Raw genomic sequence first — 23,972 nt, forward strand, 5'->3', positions numbered from 1 at the left:
TCTCTGAAGTATAATGAGCTTTTGTTCAAATTCTGTAATTGCTGGACAAACGTCCTTTTTACTTTTACTTTTGTATTTCCTTTTGTTTGTTTCACATGGAAGCTTGCAAGATTAGTTAGAATCCTTGAGCACCTACTTAGGGATGCATCAGATTGTACTTGAAAACCTTCTTCTTCCTTTTTCTTGAACATCTGATCACCATAATCCTCCCAACATAAAATCAAAACAACTGAAAAACAACAAAAAAAAAAACCCCTGCAAGAAAATTGGGCAGAGTTTTAAAAATTGTTTAGAATTGCCTTTTAATTGCAATCCTAAAATATAAGCTCAACATAGCAGTCTTGAGAAAACTTCAGAAGCAATGGGGCTTCAATTTTACGCTGCAGGATTGCATCCAAGAACCCGTTAAAGAATTAAGAGGGAAAAATAAAGACTATTGTTATTTCTTCCACCCATTCAGAATGGATAGAAGAGATAATAATTACATATGTGTAAATATGCATGTTTATACAGAGCACAGCTGTAGAAAGTGATGTAGCAATGGAAAAATAAATATGATCATGAGATAAAATTAGGGTAGATGTAAATCTACCTGTAGGTACATGGTAGGTAGGATTGGTGAAACCTGAGAATATATTTGGAAGGAGTAAGATTGGCATTGGTTCATTTGAGTCAGAAAGTAAAATCTGAGTAACAAATGCAATCTTGATTACCTGTAGTTTAAATGACACCTAAATGACTTCAGAGTTAGAATATATAAACTAGCCAATTTTCAGTTTGGCTTTGTATTTTGATTTATTGGTTTTGTGCGTGTAAGAAAAGCTGACCGTATACAGCTAGTTTTTGCTTCACAAATTAATACTTAGCTATTAAATGTGGTCAGCTGTTTCCTGCTGACAACTGTGTAACCATGCTTAATTGCTAAATATATAAACTGGTACTTAAAACCTATTATCCATCAAACAAAATAGTCAAAGTGATTATTGAACGTGTATTATAAAGTAATAATAACATACATAAAAAATTGTTATTTTTTTAAATAGACCAGGATATAAAGGGATCTCAAAGTAGATTTGGAAAAGGACCAGTACTGATTCTCTCAAATAGTCTAGTCTAATATGTGATCTTACTGACTTCTTTTCAGTTTATTTCTTATTTCAGTTTATTTATTTAAAGTTTTAGAAGTATTTCTATATATTTAATTTTAAAATATATTAAAACTTTAGAAATGGAGCATTATCTTGGTTTAGATGTGGTGCTGTATTAAAAACACTGTCCAGTATTTTTAATTGGTGGAATGAATTGAATTTTGTTTGTATGTATTAGAGAGGGCTAATTTTTTGTACGTCATCTGAAAAAAGTCATAGGGAAACCATGCCATTTTAAAAGTGGACAGGAGTTTTTACTTTTTCTGTGTTGACGCTGGAATTCTGTATATTCTCTTAGAATGAGAAGGTAAGAAGTAACACAGGAAAAATTGTAATTTGAAGAGAAAAGAAAAAGGCTCAGGATTCAGGTAGTTTTTCTTGAACAATGTGCAAGCCAATTTTCTACAGCAGCAAGAGATGTAAGTTTAATCAAATGAGGAGAGGAAACATAACAGTGGGGCTACCTTCATGTACCAGTAATTAAATGCTGTGAATAATCTGAATGAAGAGTTTGAATAAATTGCATCGTGAATGCCAGCTTCTGCACTTGTGCATTTTTTTTTTTGGTATGAGACATTTGAGCTTGACACAAACATCTGCTTTTGTTTACAGGATTTTTTAAAAATTGTTTATAGGATAATAGGTGGAATTAATTCTTGTTTCAGATAGTATATTATTAGCATGTAGGAATCAGTCAGGTAAACAGAGACAGAATATTCTTTAGGGTATTGTCTCAAATTATCAACTTAAATTTATTGCTTTGCATTCTCATTTGTGTCAGTTCTACTCTTCTACACTGTGAAATGGAAGATATCTTGAGAAAATGTTTTATTTGTTCAAAGATGGAAAATAAGGGATTACTGAACATTTGCATTCAGAATATATATGAAAATACAATACTGAGCATACTATTAGTGTAATAAAATATTTTCTCCATTATTATTTTTATTTAATTGGTAGTGCAGGTGCAATAATATTAATTACATTATATTATGTTATATTATATTATATTATATTATATTATATTATATTATATTATATTATATTATATTATATTATATTATATTATATTATATTATATTATATTATATTATATTATATTATATTATATTATATTATATTATATTATATTATATTATATTATATTATATTATATTATAATTTTTCAGTGTTAGAAACAACACTGCTGTTTGCTCAGTTTTTATCTTGAAATAAGGCAAGCAGTTGAGGACTGCTTCTTTTTACTATTGGAGAAGAACATATGTTTTAATGGATTGTTAAACGGGGAGAGAAAGGGGCTCAATAGAAGGAAAGATGACAGTACAAGATCCACAACGAGCATGATGAAATACGTGAGGCCATCTCCTTTTAGAAAAAGTGTGATAAAATATATTTAAGTAATATAAATAATATATAACAATATATGATATCTATATTTATAAATATAAAAATATAGAAATACATACCCACCAGCCCCACCTAATAATTAATGAGTGAAATATAGCAATAAACAGAGATCTTAAAGGGAAAAAGGCAAAACACAGAAAGCAGGGGGGAAGGAGGGGGAGTTGAAATTTGTGGTCTGAGTTCCTTTCTTTTTGCACTGTTTGGTTAATGTGTTACCTTTCAGGGTAATTAACAGCAAAAATCCTGGAAGGAATATTTCTTCCTTTAGGCTGTTTGAGTGCTGTTTTGAGTGCTTCTGTAAGTGTACATACAAATGAGCAAGATATCCATGCTCCAAATGAGATTTTGAAACGTTAAGGCCTAGAATATAAATTTGTCATAATAACTTGGTGGCTGATATTTAAGTAGAGTTTAAAGAAAAGAGGTGGGAATTTCATTTAGTGCAGGTAGTGTATTATTTTCTTCCTCTATTTTCCTCAAAGACTAATCTATTATCTAATTCTAGCTATAAAATGCAGTAGAAATATTAGTCCTAATAGAGGTAAACTGAGTTGAAATCAATATTAAAGTAGATATATATCCTGCATTGGTACTGTTTTTTCTGGTTTTTCAGCCATGTTTTATTCTATAGCCAGTCAGGGTCAATATTGTATCATGGAGAAAATATATTGGAATCAGAAGACAGAAAAATAATGTGATTTTAATAACACAAAAAACAAGAATAGTTGCCACTTACTTCATCAGAAAAACCACCTTGGTATGATGAAAAGATAAGGTAAAATGAAGGGAAATCAACAGAGGAAACTGTGGAATTTCTACTGTTTCTTTCTAAAGTAATGAATAATATTTCGATCAAATTTTAAGAGAAGGAAAATTGATGATAGGAAAATTGATGATAGAGTTGTAGACAACACCATCATTGTCTATGTCTGAAATGCTGTTTTCCTTCCATAAGCTCTTTCTCTGCCATAAAGGCTCTTAAGAGGTTTTGTTTTGGGATTTGATCCTGATTGTCTAAATGGTTCCTCAGCCTGCACCCAGATTGTACATTAGCAGATGTTACAATCTGGTGGCTTCCTTCTTAAACTATAAATTAAGTTGCATGTCGGGTTGTTTTTTTTAAAACTTTCTTTTAAGGCCATGAATTAGATTAGTAACTCTGTACTGTCCTTTTGTCCTTAGGAACGTTCTCTTTCAAGTAGGAATCTGCTCCTGTGTTAAAGGGTTTGCTATTCTGAACATAGGAGAGGTCTAGGTTTTCTTTCAAATCAAGCTCACCCTCTTTGACAATAAATGTTCAAGTAAATAACATTGACTAACATTCTGAAGGCTTTTCTCTTTCTGTTAGGAATTTGTGAAAGAAAATTACCTAATGTGATTTAACAGTGGTGGACAGCTTTAACCTGACTAACTTCTTAGCCAAATCAATATATGTGCTTTTTAACAGGTCTGTGTGCTGATAAACACATAACCTTGGAGTCTAGCTTTTGCCTCTAAGAACTCTGTGCAATTTATGTTCAACCTGTAACACAGCACACTCACTCTTTCTAGTGATAAACCTGTTGGTTATGGTGCTTGTTTCAAATCTTGGGTCTGAAATTCTACATGATGAGAATTTCATCCATGATGATTGTCAGTGTGTCTGAGAACACAAGGGTCTGTCAGGTTCTTAAATATGTTGTCCAGTTTTCCATCCAGATCCTGGACTAATCTAGTCCTTTGAGATATAACTTGGGCAACCAGAAGCCAACAAAGGCATTTTTTAATAGCTAAAAATTTGTGCAAGTGCTAAAGAATTTCAGATATTTGGAAACAAGAATTTCTGCATAGATTCCCATTCTTGGGTCTGCTCATTTCTCATTTGATAGTCTGAGACCATTCCTAGTATTTTTTGGACTTGGTGAGGCATTGTAATCTGAGTATCTTCTGAGGAAAACCATAAATGTACAGATGGCCTCCAAGCTCTGGGTTTTTATCAGGGCAGAGCAATTCAGAATAGTGTGCTTTGCTTGCATCTGTTGTCCTTCATTGAGATGTAGATCTCCATGATGTTGCCTAGGTGCAGTACAGGAGGCTGAGGAACATTCACATACCTGTTCTACTCAAAATGTGCACTGTGTTATGTCATTCAGAGTTCTGCCACTGTGGCTGTGAGAATTTCTATGAGCTCTAGCAATGTTTTTTAATTACATAGCACTTAAATGAGGGCTTGCCTTCCTACCGTTAGCAAATAAATCTGAAGTGGTCAGTGACAGAATATAAAGTTTGCTTCACTGTTTTCTTAAATAATGTGGCATATTAAAATAAATGTGTGAAATCGTAGATGGAAACTCATTAACTTTTGCTTACAGCTACTAGCTGTAAGGAATAGTAAGGAATTACCATCTTTGTGTCTTCAGAAACTCTTATCATAGAATTCATAAGGACACTACACCCAGGTGTGTATTCTGGACTGCAGGGTACATGCTTGGAAAAAAGTCTCAAAATTATTAATTGATTGGGGATGCAATTGATAAATTCTGTGAAAACAGTTTATCCAATTCAAATGCTTTGTATGAATGAATTTATTATGGTTTTGTGTCTGAGAGGTTTCCATCTGGGTAGAGAAATGATGAATTTTCAGTTGTGAATAGTATGTCAGAATGTGTGAGAAAGAGTTGGTCAGTATGGTTTACAAAAAATAACAAGCCAGATTAAAAAAAATTACATAGTTTTATGGATGATTCCTTAAACTTTTGCTTTTGATATATTGATTTTTCAGGTCAACAGTAAAGAAAATGTTCAATATGCTTTTGTGCAAGTGTAAGAGTTGTAAGAGCCTTGATCTTTTTGGTTAATAGAAATACATAGTTTAGATTCATTAAACATAAATTACTGTTGTTTGTGATACTCTTCATGTGCAAGTAAAACTCGAAAAGTGTACTAATCTAGTAACATTTTTCTTCAATATTTTTCCCAAGTTCTTTGATGTAATCTCAACCACTGAGAAACCATTGGCTGAACAAGACTGGTATCATGGTGCAATTCCAAGAATAGAAGCCCAGGAGCTGTTAAAACAGCAAGGAGACTTCTTGGTGCGAGAGAGCCACGGGAAACCTGGTGAATATGTCCTTTCTGTGTTTTCAGATGGACAACGGAGACACTTTATCATACAATATGCTGATGTACGTCTCTGATACAGTACTGAATATTCAATTTAGGATCTACATAGCTTACTATAGCAAATGGATTTAGCCTTTATGTGAAAGCATGAAAAGTGTTGGAGATATTTCCATCAGTGTGGGAATCGGGGTACAGGTCATCTTGGGAAGCAAAGGAAAAGTATGAAGTATCAGGTTATTCAGTATATGTTATCTTATACTGAAAACCCAAGATATTTCTGTAAAGGTTTTGAAATCTGGAAGTTACTACTCTTTATTTCTGCATGTACATTTGGTTATTGGTTATTTGGTTACTTGTTTTCATAGTTGGCACAAATTAGGCTGCTTCTAATTCAGACTGTAAAGATCATACTGCACATTCCAGAAAAATGGAAACAGCCATGCAGAAGAAAATAATCTCCTTTTATACATGTGGGAATTGAAGTCCCTGTTTCTTGAGATGCTTCTCTGTAGTCCTGTGGTTATTTTTTTGTTCAATATAATACAAACACTTTTGGATGTTGCACATTGTGTATGCTTCTAATTGACCCCCTCTTTGCTCTGAGGGAAAATTGATGACTTAATGAACAATATATTAATTATTATCTACCTTTATAAACGTATTTCTTTTTTTTCTTCTTAATGTATTCTTGGGTTTTTTTTAATGTATGTATTTTTCTTTTTTACCTTGCATTTTAAACTTATTAAAATTTAAACTTATTCAAATGTGACAGTTCTCATAACATTGATAGAATTTTTTATTCAAGTATGAAATTGCAGGAAATCATTCACAGTTTTGATTCAGTATTGCTGTCTCTTCTGTCTCTTGTAGTAAAGTTTCCCATGTACAGAGAATTTCTCAAATTTATTTGCATAATGATATTACACTGAGGGAGTTTCATTGTCTGAATCCCCAGATGATGCAGCATGCCTGGGGTAACTCAATATCGTGTACCTGGTTTATTTCCTTTTAATGATAAACAGTGATATTTTTCAAACTTCAGAGAGATTGGAATGCTTCTCTAGAATTAATTATTATAGACACTTGTCATGCTGGAAAGTGTTTATTAGTTCTCACCTAGAACTTTCCTTGTAGAAGTGAACACACAGACAATGTTTATTTCATTTTGATTTTATGATCTTATAGTATTTTGATGTGTCAGAGCACTAAATGAGAAAATAAAAGCAGTAAAATTGCCTTTACCTAGAGTCTTAGATGATGCTTGGTGCTCCCTGATCTGACCCACCAGAAAGAAATGCACATTATATATGTGGTCTAGCTGAAATAATTTTGTGCAAATCATTGTGTGTGGCAAGTAGATTTTCAAAAGGATGGATTGGACTTTCGAGTCCAAGTTCCGAGTATTACTTTGGGGCCTTGCCTCTAAGCTGACTCTTCTTTTGGTGGGTGGGGCAGGGCGTTCCACCAAAGCTGAATAAAACAAAACAAGCTATCTTTATCTCCATAATTTTGTACTTTCTCTGAGCTGTTACATTTGAAATGTAACAACTGTTTAATGTTGCATAGCTTGGACAGTCTCCGCATTGTTAGGTCAAGATATCTATCTGCTTGTACATTTACCCATAGAGCATTGTGTTCATCTGCTCTTGGGATTAATTTGTGATAATTTTCTTGTCAGTCACAGAAGTTAACACCTTTTTTCTTAAAGATGTTAAGTACTCTGTATGTATTCCTATGGGCTGAATTTTCTGAGAATGAGAAAAAGCTCATTAAGCTCTAGAAAGGTGTTGGGAGTGTTAGGATCTTATAGCGAGGGATTTATTCATTAATATTTTTGTCGGCAAGTTCAAGGAGAGTTTAGTACTAAGGATTTGTTTGTTTACACTGGTATAAACAGTGTGGAATTGGGTCTCTGACTGGTCAAACCACAATCTTGGATGATTGAAAGATCTCCATATTTTCTTCTGAATCAAGTACTGAAGATTAGAGTAGGACATTTGTTACAACAGCCATCCTTTAGTGGTAAAAGAGTTCTGTCTCTAGTTTTACCATTATTTTAAAGGCTAATCTTGCTACAACTATGTGTGTGATAAATTAATTAATCATTCTGCTTTGACCATCAAAATTCACTGCTGTCATTCAGGGCTACCATTATTTTCACTTTTTCTTATTTGAGGCTGTGCCATTTTAAAATTTTTGTTTGTTAGTGATCTTAGTAAGGATCAGGATTGGGTGTAAATACCCAGAATCAAAGTACACTGCCTTCTCTGAAGGTTATACATAAATGGTAGCAGATGAGCATGTGATTGTATCTGGAAGGAGGAAATAATAGGCAATAGTGGTGGTTGTGCTGAGGAGACTCTTAGGACAGCAGGTTTTTTTGGGTCATCGCACAGAAGTATGAAGAAGCTTATTTGAAAGGAATGGGAATTAGTAGTCAAAGTTGAGTCACTGTTGAATAAACAACGAAGTGTTCAGACCCTAGAAACATTTTTATGATAGAGATGTGTGAATTATAAAAACAGCCGACATGACCCAATTGTCTTTACTAAGAGCAATGACATTTCAGGAAGTTAATGCTTTAACCCTTAAGGAAAACAGTGAACTTAGAATGCATTATGGAATTCTGCCCTGAGGGCTAGAAAGAATGCATGCCTCTGGTAGAGGTGTTCATTGCCCAATTGTGTGAACTTGAGTCACCATCTGTGCTCTGAGTTTTTTAAATTGTACTACTTCTTCATTGTTGCTTTGTCAGGTTGGCTTATGGCATCTGCTGCCTTGTGGGAAAAGCTCTCTAACTGTAGATGCTGAATCTTAGGAAAGCAAGAGACTTTATCATGTTTCACGGCTGCCCAGTTTCTGTTTGAAGCCTCTAGCTTGTTTAGACTCTCCTGATAAATGCTATTTATTAAAGATCAATTATGCATCCTGTACTCTATGCCAGGGATTTACTAATTTTAGGAGACAATAAATGAAGGAAGATGAGTTTAGGATAGGTTATGTATCTCCTGTTTATCACTTGTTGTCTATTTTATCATATAGATTTTTTAGTTTGCTTGCTGTAATTTTTAGAAATAATTCAGAAGTTGTGTTATTTTTTCTGGCTTAGAATATTTTTATTTCACTCTGTAGTAGTTTTGATTTTAACTGGCCTATCTATTTAAATGATAAGTTTAGATAATTATTTAATGATATTGCCTTAAATGATTGATGCAGTAATTTTGCATTTATTAATTTATAATTTTCCTAACTGTCATTCCAGTTAATATAAATGGTATTCAGTAAGTGAGAAAAGGAATCTAAAGTAACTCTATAAAAGTGTGCATTTTATTCAGTATTGTTACTAGTGAAGGAAGTTTGGTAAAGAACTTTTGTAGTTTCTTGTTCAAACTATTGCTTATAGAGAAATAATTTTTTTTTCCTTTTGCCTCCATACAGAATCAATATCGCTTTGAAGGAACTGGGTTTCCAACTATTCCTCAGCTCATAGAACATCATTACACAACAAAGCAGGTTATTACCAAGAAGTCGGGTGTTGTTCTGCTTAATCCCGTTGTTAAGGTAACGCATACATTCCAGAATATTTATTTAGCTGACAATAATTCTGGGGGGGGGTTCTGTTATTACTTAAATATGATCCTATGAATCTCCTCAGAAGATTTTTCTTTTTTGTTCATTTTGTGACTCTGTTCCTGATCTCTTTCAAACTTCTCACCTCTGTGCAATATATTCTATTAAAACAACTCTCAATCCTGATTCTTATTATGAATTTCTGCTATTTTGAAAGAATGGCATTTAACTTCTTTTATAAATTACTCACCACCATTGGGTAGGTCAATCAATAATGCAATGTATTAGTTTGTTGATAAAGAACGGGCAAAGCAGCTCTGGGGACGCGGTGAGTCCACGCTCCACCAACACGTCCATCCTACTCTGGGTCACTGCCCCTTTTATAGGCAGGTTCTTGGTGGGCTGTGACATGCCCACTGTGCTGGGGTACAAGCCTGTTAGCCAGCACTCAAAGGGCAGTGGCCACGAGTCTCCACTGGACAAGGCTTGGACATGTTGTCAGGTTACACTCCTAGCAAGCAGGCAACAGCAGTGACAAGCCTGCTTATGTCCACAAGCTTGCATTTTTCTTATACATACAAGTGGATACAATTCATGATTATAGTGACAAAATAACAAAAATACATAAATACATAAAAATAAAAAACCAACAATTTACAGCAAAGTGATTTAAACAAATATAATGAAATCATATTTTCCTGTGTCTCATGTCCTTGCTTTACTTTGGATTCAGTATTCTTGTGTATGTTGATTTCATGGTGTATTTGTATAATGACACAAATCACTACGTAACATCTCACACTTCTTACCAGGTATCCTCATGCTTTTCAGTTCCACATTTGGATTTTCCTACTAAGTAATTCAAAGTAGTAGTTCATTGCACTTCCTTCTGTAAAGTAAAAAATTTATTTTATGTAATAGAGAAGATCTCATGAAATTTGTAAGACTTATGGCAACTCCATTTTGTCTCTGTTTTATATCACAAAAATAAGTTAGACACAAAAAAAAGTACTGATATTCCAGCATCAGTGAAAATAAAAAAAAAAATAAACCCTTTTTAATCAGGGAGAGTCTTTCAGGATGGAAATAAAAAGGGCTACGTATTAAAATATATCAGTGTTTTAAGAGTCTCCTTTCACTTCTTCCTGCAGTTTTGCATTTAGTAACTACCTAGTTGACATTTCATTCATAAGTCAAGTCCACTAATATCTTTGCAGCTTAATTATGAGTAAGCCCTTTGTTCTTGATATATTTATTATATTTAATATATATTTAATATATATATTTAAGACTGGTTTCAAGCCTGTGTTCAACAAAATTTTAGGAAGTATGACAACTCGTATTTCACCATTAGTTACCTGATCCAGGGTCCTTGTTGTTTCCTGCTAATAATCCTAAGAAAGTCCAGCATGGTCTTTTTCTCAAAATTGCACTTAATCTGCACTTAACTATTCTATATAATTTTAAAATTTTAAGAATGGGACATTTGAAACACATATTTTATCTTAATGTCTTGCTGATTACTAAACTGATGGTTCATTGAACATAAATGACTGCTTGCATTCATTCTAGATCACATGAGAAAGCATGGGAAATTAATTTTGATGTGAGAATATAATTCTTTTTGATATTAATTGTTTAAGATAAAAATAAGGGGTGGTTAAGCTCAAAATGAGATATTTTTAAATCTTTGCAAATTTCTCTTTCTCTTAAATACTGTGTTTGTTTTAAATGTGTAATGCCTTTTCTGTTTCCTGACTGTACATATTGTGACACCAGCCGGTTTAGCAAATGTAAAATGATAGTATAGCACATTATCACATAACCTTAGTTATTGTCTGTTAAAGTGGAATACATAATCTGTAAAACACAATCTGTAAAACAGCATCTCTTCATTCTCTGTTGCTTACTTTGAAGAGAGGGAGTTTCTTATTCCTGCTTTTTTTGTTTCATTTTGTATCTTTTTTTCATAAAGTTAAGTTCAGTTTATCCATAGTCTTCTGTAACTATAGCCAAATATTTTTTCTAGTACCTGTCTTGTAGGTGAAATGGCATTCCTGGTCATTTCACCATTCTGCTCCGGCGGCAGCAGCAGCGAATTCCCCCCCACGCAGCAGCTCTGACCGACCGTTCTCCTCGGAAGTGGAGAGAGCAGGAGGGAGCTCGCAGCTGCCCCAGCCCCCTGTATTCCCAGCCCAGTTCTCCTGTCCCTCCAGGAAAAACTCTCAGATAAGAGAGTAGCCAGCTGCACCTTCCCGGGGCACCTTCTTTTGTCTCTGTTAAGTACCCACCCGGTCGTTATTGTCTCTTAGCAACAAAATGTAAGATAATTCCTTCAGAGAAGGAGCAAAAAAGGAAAAACCCTAACCTCCAACAGGACTTATGTTTTTCTTCTTTTCAAGGGGAAAATTAAGTGTGTTCACTCCTCTATGGGCTTGTTGACTTGAGTTCGTCTTAGTATAAACTAAACTTAGTATTAACTAAAAATTAGTGAAAATAATAGTATTTCCTCTAGGACTGTGCTAGTTAGTAGTTGTTCTGAGCTGCAGTGCACAACTACTTCAGCTGCTCAGGTTTCCCAAAAATTATGCAAGTAACCGGCATCTATCTGTAAAATCCACAGGCTGCGTCTATTTTTTCATATTACTTACCTTGTCCTGGTATGCATCAGTCTTAATATTCAAGGGTGCTTCCTGTAGGGCTAGTAACCTTTCTACTTCTATTCTGATAATGTTACATGAACTAATGGAAAGGATGACTGTTAGAAATAAGGAAAGTATTGTGTGACAGGAAACTGATTGTATAGGTGTTTTTAAACATACATATTACATAGATTGCATGTAGGTTTTAATGAAATTATGAAATACAATGTCAGTTTCTGTAGCTACTAATACTTAGTGTAAACTAAAACCAATGTATAGTATACGCAGTGCTTCCTGACCAGCAGTTTGGCCAAATAAGGCAGTGTTGAAAAGGGTGTTAGGTACATGATATTAATTTCTTTAGAGCAGCTGTTCTCAAAAATACTTATATCGTTTTGGTTTGAGCTATATTTTTTTTGGTGGTTTTAGTTCTCCTATCTGATAAAAACGATTTGCTGTATTCTGAAGAAGTACTTCAGAATGAAGCAGAATGTTGTGAGCTTTCCTTTTTAATTTGCATGGAACTCTGACTTTCATATGCGAAAGTTTAAGTAGTTTTCAGAAATAGCATGTGCATTCTGACACCTAGTGTTGGGGGTAGTTTATGCATCATGTGCTCTTACCAAGATGTCTTTAATCATTTCCTTAAGGTTCATTTGGCATCTCCAAAGACGTTTTTGCTTCACATTATAGCTGCAGAGCAGTCGTTGTCATTTCATGTAATCTTTATTCTTTTAATGCAAATTGCTTTCCCTGTAATAACCTGTTTAGAAATTGGAAGTTAAATACGACAAACTTCATAGCAAAAAAATAAAGTTATGCTTTTTAGTTTGTTTTTGCTTTTCTTCTTTCCCACAGTAATTCATCCTCCTTTACTGTATTAGTAAAATTAGTGTTCACCTTCTGTGACGTTGCCCTTGAAAAGAACAGGCTTAATTGTGTCACAAAAGGCCTGTCCCATGTCCCATTTCATGTAGACCGAATTGCCTGCTTGGAATTTTAATGATTCTGTAATAATAGAATTTAAATTAGAAAAACTGAGGGCATTAAAAAGGTATCTGCAAGTAACTTCTTTAATGGAAAAATGTCTCATATTTATTTATAATCTTCTAGGAAAAAATGCTCATTATGTTCTCCAGGTTGTTATTGATGGACTGACTGGTACATAAAGTCCTTGAGTAATTGAGAGCACATTAATAAAATAATACAATAATAAAAATGCTGTTGTGACCATACTGGATGTATTTTAATCTTCTAACATCTTTGACCTCCTGTTTTAGAGGTTTTTAGATTTCTTGAAATATATATTTTTTTACATTTTTACAGATTACACAATCTGTATTAAGTTGTGAATGTGCTTCAGTTTAACTACTAGAAAAGAGAATCGAAAAAATAACACATACCATTTTTATTTAAGTGTACCTGAATTAAAGTTTTCATTTGTATCATAAATACATCTTTGAAGCAAGTCTGCCCAGGATGCACAACTGCTCATGGGAGGGAATTCAGTTTTCAGAACTGGGAAAGATGTAGCCTGAATTAATGTTTTTCCCCTAAACATATGTTTCACATTCTGAGCACCAATTGATTCACTCTGGGGATCTGCTACTATTTCCCTAGTGCTGAAATAGTCATAGTATGTGGATGCTCTGTAGTTAATTCAAATTCTGAGCTTATGGAACAAAATTTACTGCTCCTTTGTCAGGTGAGTTAGTCCGTGTGTTTGTTACTAGTAACTTTAATTTTAAAATTCTGCATGTATTTTTATGTGACAAACAAGCCTGTGATACGATCTGATACATTTTGTGTACATAGGAAAATGGTGGCTCATAAATGATGAAAGAAAAGTGCTGAGAGAAAAAAACAACAGATATTTCTTAGTATATGAATACATGTTGATAAATAAGTTTGCAAATTACTTGAGAATTCTCTGCAGATCTGATGGTATCTTGCAAGGTATGAATATATTGATGAGCTAGACATGAAAAGTTCTGAAGAGCTAGAAATTTAAGTCAAAGATTTTCTTTGTGAAAATCCATTAGTAAAAATCTGTCATGATGATAATTTTTTGCTGGTGGGTTTTCATTGGGGATTGTTTTATTTTAGCAAAGCAAGCTGAGGTTCACAGTTGCAGACAACACATGCTCAGCGCACATGTAGTGTGTGCCCCTCAGGCTATCAAAGCAGATGAGGAGGAGGCGAAGGAGGGTGCAGTACAGTCAGCTTCAGGGAAGCACTCTTATGTCTGCTGGGAGAGACTGGATAGAAACAAGGAGACTTACAAAGACCAACTTTATCACAAACTAATGCTGTCACACAATTACAAATGCTCATCTCATAGCTGGAGACAACTAAGATGCTGCAGGGGGAAGCAATGGCAGCAATGGTGCTGCCTGTGGGGAAAATCATCTTGAGTCTGTTTTACCTGAGGACAAACCTTGAGGAGCAGAAATCTGAAAGGCAGAAGCAGCCTGTAGCAGGGAGTGGTGCAGTAATTGCAGCTCTGCCTTGGCTAGATTTGTCACTCCAAAGAGGATTCCTGTGGCACTCTGGATTACCTCCGTGATACCTACCAATTTGGCCAGGTGTTCTGTAGGAATGCCAAGAAGCAAAGTGGTTGTAGTCTTTGGGTGTTGGATTTTTGGCCTAAAGCTGCAATTCTTGTGCGTGTGGTTAAAGTCTAACACATGCATTTTTAAATGTCAAAATATGTCTTCAATTTTCTTTAAGGAAATTGAATTCATCATTAAAAGTGAGTGTTTATAATTTGCGAAATACTTACAGAAAATGAATGTATTTATTGAATATGCACAAATAAATCAGTAGCCTGCAGCTATTGACATTTAAAAGCAGAGTTTCATGTCTTAATATTAGAGATGCTTTTCAGTTATATTCTTATTTCTTCAGAATTTGGAGAAGTGTTTCAGGATTTACTTCTAACGTTTTTTAGCAGAGAATATTGCAATATTTCTGTCAGGTAACAAAAGGAACACATCACCCTTAATGGTGGCCTGTACTTGTCAAGGCATGACATCCTGTAGAGAAAAGGAGAAAGGAGAGTAATTTTCCCCTTGTGCTAACTAGCTACTGAACCAAATTTACGTATAATTTCAGATATACTGGCTACTTTCAAAATTGAAAGGATTTATTGTCTCAAAAAATCTCATTAAAATGTGATTATAATGGAGTCAGATAAGGCTACTTGAACAAAGAGTAACGAGGATTTTTTTATATTCAGTGGTCAAGGTTTTCTGTTGGCTTTTTTAAGAGGCCATGGCAATATATATCTGCTCTGTTGAATGTTTCTGGTTCTGTCTTGTTTTTCTGGTATTTCTTTCCATGATCAGGTTTAGATTAAAATTGAAAGATAACACTCCTAAAGAATGTAAGCATTATACACAAATGTAGATGAAAAATTCATTTTATCAAGTATATGAATTTCATTTTAACAAACACAATGTAATTTTTGACCAGTCTCATAAAAAAAAAAATCTCTGTTCTTGAAATTTTAAATGGAAACCTCAGCAACATGTGCATTCCTACTTTCTGTACAACTTTCATGTAAAAAAATTATAGAATGCTATGTTGCTGTATGGAGTGCAAATTGAACAAAATGAGTTATCTCAATCACAACTGAAACAGTAGGAAGTAGAAAAATTCACTAAAATTTATGGAGAAAGAGTTGGAAGCAAGCCATTCATTCTTATTAAAAAAGGTTTGTTGTTAGGAAGGGTTGAAAATTAATAAATGCAAGATTTTAGAGGAAGTTTTTTGATAATTGGTATCTAAGAGAATAAACGACTTCAATTAAAGCATCCATCATCAAAGATTATTTAGTGTGACTAAATTTTGTGTTGCAACACAATAAAAAATTGAATTAGAATTTGTATGATTGCAACAGCTTTTCTGCTGAACATACTGGGGGTTTTTATGGATTCTGAGTTCTTCCCCATATTTGGAATTCAAACATTCCCAAATTTTTTCCTAATTTTATATAAATTCCCTAATTTAGATTGTGAGTTGTAAATTTTTTATAGTCCTCTAATTATATTCTTGTTCTCACTAGTGCTGTCAGGATGACTTTAATGCAGATAATAGCTTGAGTTTTCAGTATTTTCATAGTATGTGGCTGACAAGCACATAACCTTCCTTGAATGTGGGTTCTTCGGGGTCAAAAAACAGTGTAGATTAAGAACAGGAATGAGTGCTGTGCTTTTACATTCCTTTGTAGAGTTGCAGTTGTGAACAGTGGAGTACTGTGAAGTAGCTTGTGGTTGCTTAAGTATTTTAGCCTCCACCAATTTAAGTGGAACAAAATGTCAAAAAGGAGTAAAATGGCACTTCAGCTGTGGAGGAGCAAAGGATACACAAAAAGGGAGCGACAGGGTAAGAAGGGTACATTTTCTTAAGTCAAGTCTGTGCATCTGATGTATGTAATAGTGTCTGAATTCTCAAGATCTCCTTATTTAAATGTTGATTAAGGAAGAATTCAGGGATGAGAATAGGTAGGGCTTCAGAAATCCTTATTTTCAAGGTAAATACACTATTTAGCCTACTGTTGAGGGTAGTGCATGGATTTCATCATCAGGTCATAATGAAGTAAATGCTATTATCAATTATATTATTTATATCACTTGGATTTCTTCCTAATAGAGTTGCCAATGATTTACATAGTGTATTACTAAAATCAAGATCAGTTGTACAAAATCTAATTGGAGGCCAGTAACTACTGCTGTACCTGCAGGGTCAGTACTGTGTCCAATCCTTCCTTCATCCAATTCTTCATTAACAAGCTGGGTGATGGGGCATGAGCAGTTTTACTGATGAGACCAGTCTTTGAGGAGGGGCTGATACACCAGAGGGTCAAGCTGCCATCCAGAGGGACCTGGACAGGCTGGAGAAAGAGTTTGACAGGAGTCTCATGCAAATCAACAAGGGGAAGAGCTAAGTTCTCCAACTGGAGGAGCACAGCCCCAGACATCATGACATGGTAGACGTAGATTTTTCCCTTGTCTCTTGTGTTCATATTTTAAGTTGAAAGTATGAATAATAAGTTGTTTAATTGTAGGCCAGTTTATTCAAATAGAATTTTGAAAGATTGAGGAGGGCACTGCATAATTAATTCTCAGTTTTGAGTTTTAGAAAAAGATGCAGAAGATGCCGTAAGGTGCAACTAAGCCCAACACAGTTGAGCATTCACTTCCCCTGTGGTAGGATGGGGGGGAGAATCAGAAGGCAAAAACTTCAGAAGTCATAGGTTGAGATACAGATATTTTAATAAGTAAAAACAAAAGCTGTGTGCACACGCAAAACAGAACAAGAAATGAATTCACTGCTTCCCATTGCTGGGCAGGTGTTCAGCCATTTCAAGGAAAGCAGAGCTCCACCACATGTAACAGTGACTTGAGAAGAAAAATGCCTTCACTCCAAACATCTCCTTTCCTTCTTTTTGCCCACATTTATGTGCTAAGTGTGATACGGGATGGGGTATCTCTTTGGTGTGTTTGGGATCAGTTATCTTAACTGGTTCCCCTCCCAACTACTTGTACAGCTGCTAGAATAGGTGGTGAATTCTTCAAAACATTCATGTCCACTGTTTCCGTTTAGTGTTTAGAGAAGAATGTGTACACATGCATGCCATAAAGATTGCTTCATGTGTAATCATCTTTGTCAAGAGAATAATTTGACATTTAAAACTAAAATATAACCCCATACTTAGCTACAGTGAACAGAATTACCCTAGCTGGAACCAGCACAGCAACAAAGAGTATTGCTACAGATCACAAAGGAAAATTCTGTCACTAATACAGGAGAAAAAAGATTGCTGAAAACAGCATTCAGAAGATTACTAAAGTAATAATAGAATCTGCTAATATCTAGCAGAGCCATCTGGGGAGTGTGCTACTTCCCTTTGCATGTCCTTCATCAATTGGCATTTTTTTCTGTCACTGGGAAATTTTCCAGTGCTTTTGGTTTCTGAATAATGAGTGAATGATATGTGAGAAACTAACATCATCTTGTTAAAGAACTTAGGCATCTGATGTAAAAAACCCAGTACAGCATGCTTCTTTTAAACTCTTGGCGTCTCTGTAATGTTGCATGACTTCTGATTAAAAGCCAACATCTGTCTTGCTTGGAGTACAGGCAAACCTCACTGGTACACTGAAATCTCATAAGCTAAGACTGCAGGCTTTGCCTGTTTCCTGTGCTCTCACAGTTACTAATTAGCTAATACAGCAGATTGTTTGAAATTTTGACATCTTATCTCTGTTCCAATTCAGTGGTTTTAACATGTTATATGAAAATTATGAAGGATGGTGCAAAATGAGCAGGTGTGACTAGAAAAGCATAGGAAGAAGGATCTTAGTGTTTTGCTTTGGACAGAAAAAGTAATTTGATGGAAGCTCTAATGTGAAACTGTAGCATTCTGAAAAGTATTCCATGCTGACCACTGTAATTTAGACATAATTTTTGAGGGATGAATTAAGTGTTTGACATAATTTTTGAGGGATGAATGAAGTGTTTCTCTTCCTGGGGTAAAGAAATCATCTAATTGGAAACAACTGGATATTTTTGAAGTCAGGATGTAAATTAAGTATGTGGCTAAGCATCTTATGTAACAAGGAGATTCTCTTGGACATTTTTACAAACACTTGTCGTTCCCCCAAACCCATCTGGCATACCTTTCCATGTGTCAGCAGAAGTAAAAATGTGTTTGCACATATGGGAAAATATTTTAGCCTATTTTAATAATTTGAGTGTTTGGGGAGGGTGTTGTGCATGCATAATGTGACTCTGTTTTTCCATTCCCTCTGTTTAAATCACATGGAATGTTTAAATTAAAAACTACATTATCACATGAAATTCTTTGTCTTTGAGTGTACAGATGACTTTCATTGTTTTGTAGTGCATATCTGATCCAGAGCTGATAATTTATCTGTTTGAATATATTTGGTTAACAGGTGATTCAGAGTACTTTGTTTTGGCAGCTGAATTTACTGTATTCAGTAGAGAGGAATAGTATGTGTTTTAATGTGCTTGAAATATAATGGTTTTGACATAAACTTTTTGTCTACTAATCATCAAGAAAAAAAGATCAAAGAACAGCTGTGCAGGTAATCTGAGGTCATTTCTGTAGTTTATAAATTGCACAATAGCTTTTTCAAATTTTACTTCTCCCCTCTTGTTCTATGATCATTTAGAATTTGGTTTGACCTTCAGAATTAGGGTTGAACTTCTTAGTTTTTTATGTAACAGTAAGAAGTCAGATAAAATAGTATTTTTCCCAAGGAGCTAAACCTGTCTGTGCTATTATTCTGTTTTACAGTTCACATTGAGTTTCATCAGTGTGGCTTAATACACTGCTGTTAATAATGCAAAGCAGCTTCCATAACAATTTTTACAGCTCATGAATCTTTATTCTGAAACAGTTTGAAAGAAGTTGCCAGTGAGTTGCAAGACCCCTCCTGTAAAACCAACTTGTTCTTATGAAAAATCTTTTCCACCAGTTACCTTTATTTCTGTAGTTAATCTGAAGGACTTGAAACACATAGTTTATGATTCATGAAATTGATATGACCATTAGATCTACTGGCATAGGTGGTATCAAAAATAGTACTTCTCTAAAAAGACAATTTCTCATTCCCACATTGATAAGCCCTATCCACATGTACACAGCTGTTACTTTTTTTTTTGTCTAGTTCATCAAGTCCTCATAAGTGAGATTTGAATACCCATCTGATGAAAATTGTCTGCAATTCTGATTTTTTTAGCCATAAAAAGAATTTTACTCTAATTATCCTTAGTATTGAAAATGAAAGATTAACTTTCCATTTTTGTTGATGTGGAAAAATAGCCCTTAGCTGTAGTAATTCATACTACTGATATTTCCTATTTAACTTGGAAGAAGGAGAGCAGATAATACTTTTCAAAGTATTTTTAATGCATTTTTGTCCTTAAAACATGAAGAAACAGACATAATGTGTGTTTATGCACTTTGACTCCTAAGATGTTGACAATATCCCTCTATTTTGAGGTTTTCTAAAAAAAATGTTAAGGATTAATGTAATGGGATGAGGCAAAGGGGATGGATATTTAGGATTTTAATAAATTCCACATGCTGTGCTCAGGTAGATTATTAAGATTGGTAAGTCATATGTTTTCAGTAAAGCAGTGAGTTTTCGTTTTGGTTGATTCCTTCTGGGGCCTTGTAAGTCAGGTAAAGTTTCCAGCCTCTAGAGTTTTTTATCCTTTTTCACTTTTGTTACATCTACAATTAAGATGAAAAACAGTGACAGTGTTTGCTATAGATAGCTCCTTCCAAACTAGGGAGAGTAAATAATGTGACAGAGAACATGAGTTAAGTAAATAGCAGCAATGGTAACATAAAGGTCTTACTCAGACTCTATTGGAACCTGATCAGAATTTCTTCACTCTGAAAAATCTTGCTTTGGAGTTTGGGTAAGAATCTCGGTTTGGTGGCTCTCTGAAACTGAATACAAGCACAGGTGGCTTTTTTCCCCTCCCTTTTCTCTCCTTTTAGAAATGGTAAGATTTTTTTTAACCAAATACTTTAAGCTGAGGCTCATAAATTTATACCTAATTCTCAAATGTCTGTTTTTAAGCTTACTACCTGATGGCTTTACTGCTCGTTTTGAAAAAGTACCATTTTAGAATTCTTAATATTTGAAATTGTTACTAAGAAGTATAGAAAAATAGTGCTAAGGGAATTTGAACACTAATTATTAGTTTATGGTTATTTTTCTATTTTATTTAAAGCTATTATAATTTACTGCAGATGATTTTTAAGTTTTCTTCCTGGCAATATAATAGTAATAATATGATCTCTTTGATGTAGTTTCTTCGAATGAAGGGAGATGGGCAGGAGAAAAACTGCACTTATATATTTTGAAGGTGTTTAGGGTAGTAGTGATAACATTTCAGTCTCCTAGTTTGGAAGAGGAAAAATGAGATTTCATTTTCTACAGGAACCATCTGCTGTTCAAACTGTTCTCAGTGGCTTGCACACAACTCCACTATATGCTCGCTGAATTAAGGATTGGTCAACAATTGATTCTTTGCTAGCTGTTCAAGTTTTGAACCTTATCATGGTCTAGGGAGCCATGAAACACCCTAACATTATAAAAGGAATTCTACATATCTAGGAAAAGAATACTGTATGTGCAGAATACTTTATTTTATGAGTAGAAGGAGACATCTCTGGTTATTTTTAGGTAATCCTTTCCACAGTTGAAAGTTTTATTTCTTTAATTACTGATCTGTTTGGGGTTTGGTTTTTGTCTGTTACAATCAACTCTTGAAATAGCTCTTCTCTGTGAAAATGCTTATCTTTGTTGAAATCAGACAAGTGTGCTGGGTAGTTGAACAGAGTCTGGAAAGGTAGTCACTAGCAAGCTGCTGCATATAAAAACCTTCAGTGTGATGTGTGTTATCAGTACCTGGCTGTTGGGGAAGGGCAACTGCCAAGGCTGACCAAGTTCTCCCCTTTGTAAACTGACTGTTGACATCTTGTTTCTCAGTGTTTGAAAACAGATGTACTCTAAAGGTAAGATACACTGATGGGATTCCCAGCATTTTATTAGTAAACCTGTGGTTGAAATGTGATGTTAGTATAATTCTATTTCTCCTTCTGGGGGAATCCAGAGGACAGAATTGAAGTAGAATGTGGTAAAGCTTGTGGATTTCCCAAGTAATTGCATTTAGAAATAAGGTATATAATTAAGATTACAAATGAGTATGCTCAAGTGCTAATTTGTGTGACTGAATTTTTCAGAAGTGCTTTTATATTCTGTGGTCCAAAATTAACAAGAGAAAAATCTGAACAGGCAGAAGGTAAAGAGAGATTTATAGCACTGTCACAACAAGAGGGCTGCATCATAAACAGCTTCTTTCTGGGTGAAATTGTAATGGGTATTAATAGAATCAGGAGCTCTGTTCACTGTCATTCAGATTAGTTTAAGGAGGTACAAAAATGTGCTGGATTTGCTCTGTTTGATTTAGAAGCAACTAACTCCATTTAAATGACAATTTCTGTGATTTGAACTGATGTGTATTAAAGTGTCTGTTGATTTATACCTACATTCAAGAATAATTTAGAGTATATTCATGAATATTTTTTATGTCCCATTTTGCTGCTATATTTCTTTTGTAACTTTCAATATTGTTTGCACACATTATTAATCTGTAGAGTAATGGCATTTGACAACTGGAAAAATCCTTACATTCTATTCACAGTAAGAATTAAGCAATTAGGGGAGATCATGAACTTCATGATCAGGCAGAGATATGACTATTTCATAACCTTCTTTTATGATGTGCTATTATTTATCCATTGATTTGTTTGCATTGTTGATCTCTTTAATTATTGACAGCTATTCAGATTATTGAATGTTGTCATATTAAACTCAGGGCAATTCAAGTAGGTTAAGTGTGACTGCAAACTTGCATTAGAATGTCTTGTTATTGTTGACCTTACTGTTCATATTATAATTCATTAATTAAAGGCAATTTATCTGAATGAATGACAATGTGTTTTGAACACTATTTAAATTCATATCTAACACATTGCAAATTAGATAATCAGAAAATTTGGTTTGTTTCTTTTTTAGTGCCAGAATTGTACACTGCTGTGATGCACATGACTTCTTCTGTAGATTTTTTTTCTTACTGTCTGCTGAAGAAACTGCTTTTGTGCAGTTTATAGGAGTTGTATGAAATAGCTGATCAAACTTTTAATTACTCTTTAATTGTGAAAAATCTGACAGAACAACAATAAATTAACAAATTAGTTAAAATGGTATAAGAAATGACTGAAGGCTTTCATGAAAAGTACAGGTAATGGTTAATGTACAGATGCAATGATAATAAATCTTTCAACTGATCATTTGATTCCAGTTTATGATGTTATTTTCTTTGGTTAGTTCTCTGAAGAATTAATCAGTTTTTTCTTCCTTCATAAACAAACTTTTGAAATGTCATATTGTCAATTTATTAAAAAATTTATTCACTGAAGCACAGAATCCTTGGACTTAAGCAGTCAAAAATCAATTAAATTTTAATTCTTTAATTTTTGCTTTACCCCACTTGTTTCAATTGTAAAAACCATTATGTTAATACCTCCAAGTAGCAATTTTTGTGGGTTTGGGGTTTTTTACAGCTTTCTTTGCAAATTTTTTTCTTAAACCTGAGTATTATTATTAAAAGAGTGTGCAGTTTAATGGCACTTCCTATCTATTTGCAGTGTAACAGCTTCTGAATGAGACATTCAGCAAAAAGTATCAAAATAAGGAGATGAAGGAAATGTATTTCTTTTGAAGTTTGATCAGTGAGGCAGTCATTTTAAGCAGTAATCTTGTGTAAAGGGTGAAAATAATTTAGTGTATATTGAGAATTTCTTCCTAAGTCTCATGGCTTTCCATAGAGGGAAGAGAAATAGTAAAGATTGGTTTCCATCATGCATCATGGTGGTGTGGTACAGGACTTCTTTGGATGGGGCTGTGTGCTGGGAATTTGGGTAAATGAAGGCATTCAGAGAGTCTTTAGAATGCACACTTCTGACATCATACTTAGGAACAAAAGCATAGAAACCACAATGATCCCCACCCCTTATTTGATTTGCTGAATTCATTTTTGACAAAAAATCTCCAGAGTGGCTGGCTCCACTACCTCCCTAGGCAGCTTACTCCAATTCCTAACCACTCTGTCATTGAAGAATTTTTTTCTTATTTCTAATCTGAACCTCCCCTGCCACTATTTAAAGCCATTTCCTCATCCTTTCATTTGAGATGTGGCAGAAGAGACAAATCACCACCTGGCTTCAGCCTCCTTGTCTCCAGTCTGAACAGCCCCAGCTCCTCAGCTGCTCCTCATCTGAGCAGCAGATGTGCTCCAGACCCTTGCTCAGCCCTGCTGCCCTTCTCTGACACTCTCCAGTCCCACAATGGGAGGGACTCCCTGAATGGGAGGGACCAGACTGGACACCAGTGCCCAGCACAGGGGGATGGTCAATGCCTGGACAAAATGCTTTATCTGGCACGTGTTATATTTTCAAGCAGTTGCCTGTAATATTTCCATTACCAGAGAA

At 34.4% G+C, this 23,972-nt stretch overlaps 1 protein-coding gene across 4 annotated transcripts in view; it reads left to right on the forward strand.

The window, feature by feature from the left end:
- Nucleotides 1–23,972, forward strand: part of FER (FER tyrosine kinase) — a 157,891-nt gene that overhangs the window by 73,264 nt on the left and 60,655 nt on the right. For all 4 annotated transcript variants that reach the window (XM_079331053.1, XM_079331056.1, XM_079331054.1 and 1 more), the window contains exons 12-13: nt 5,516–5,719; nt 9,096–9,218. In XM_079331053.1, the coding sequence (XP_079187179.1) occupies nt 5,516–5,719; nt 9,096–9,218 (327 nt within the window). The remainder of the gene's footprint in view (nt 1–5,515; nt 5,720–9,095; nt 9,219–23,972) is intronic.

The sequence above is a fragment of the Erithacus rubecula genome (genome assembly GCF_903797595.1).
Source record: "Erithacus rubecula genome assembly, contig: SUPER_Z_unloc_2, whole genome shotgun sequence".
In the NCBI taxonomy this organism is placed as follows: domain Eukaryota; kingdom Metazoa; phylum Chordata; class Aves; order Passeriformes; family Muscicapidae; genus Erithacus; species Erithacus rubecula.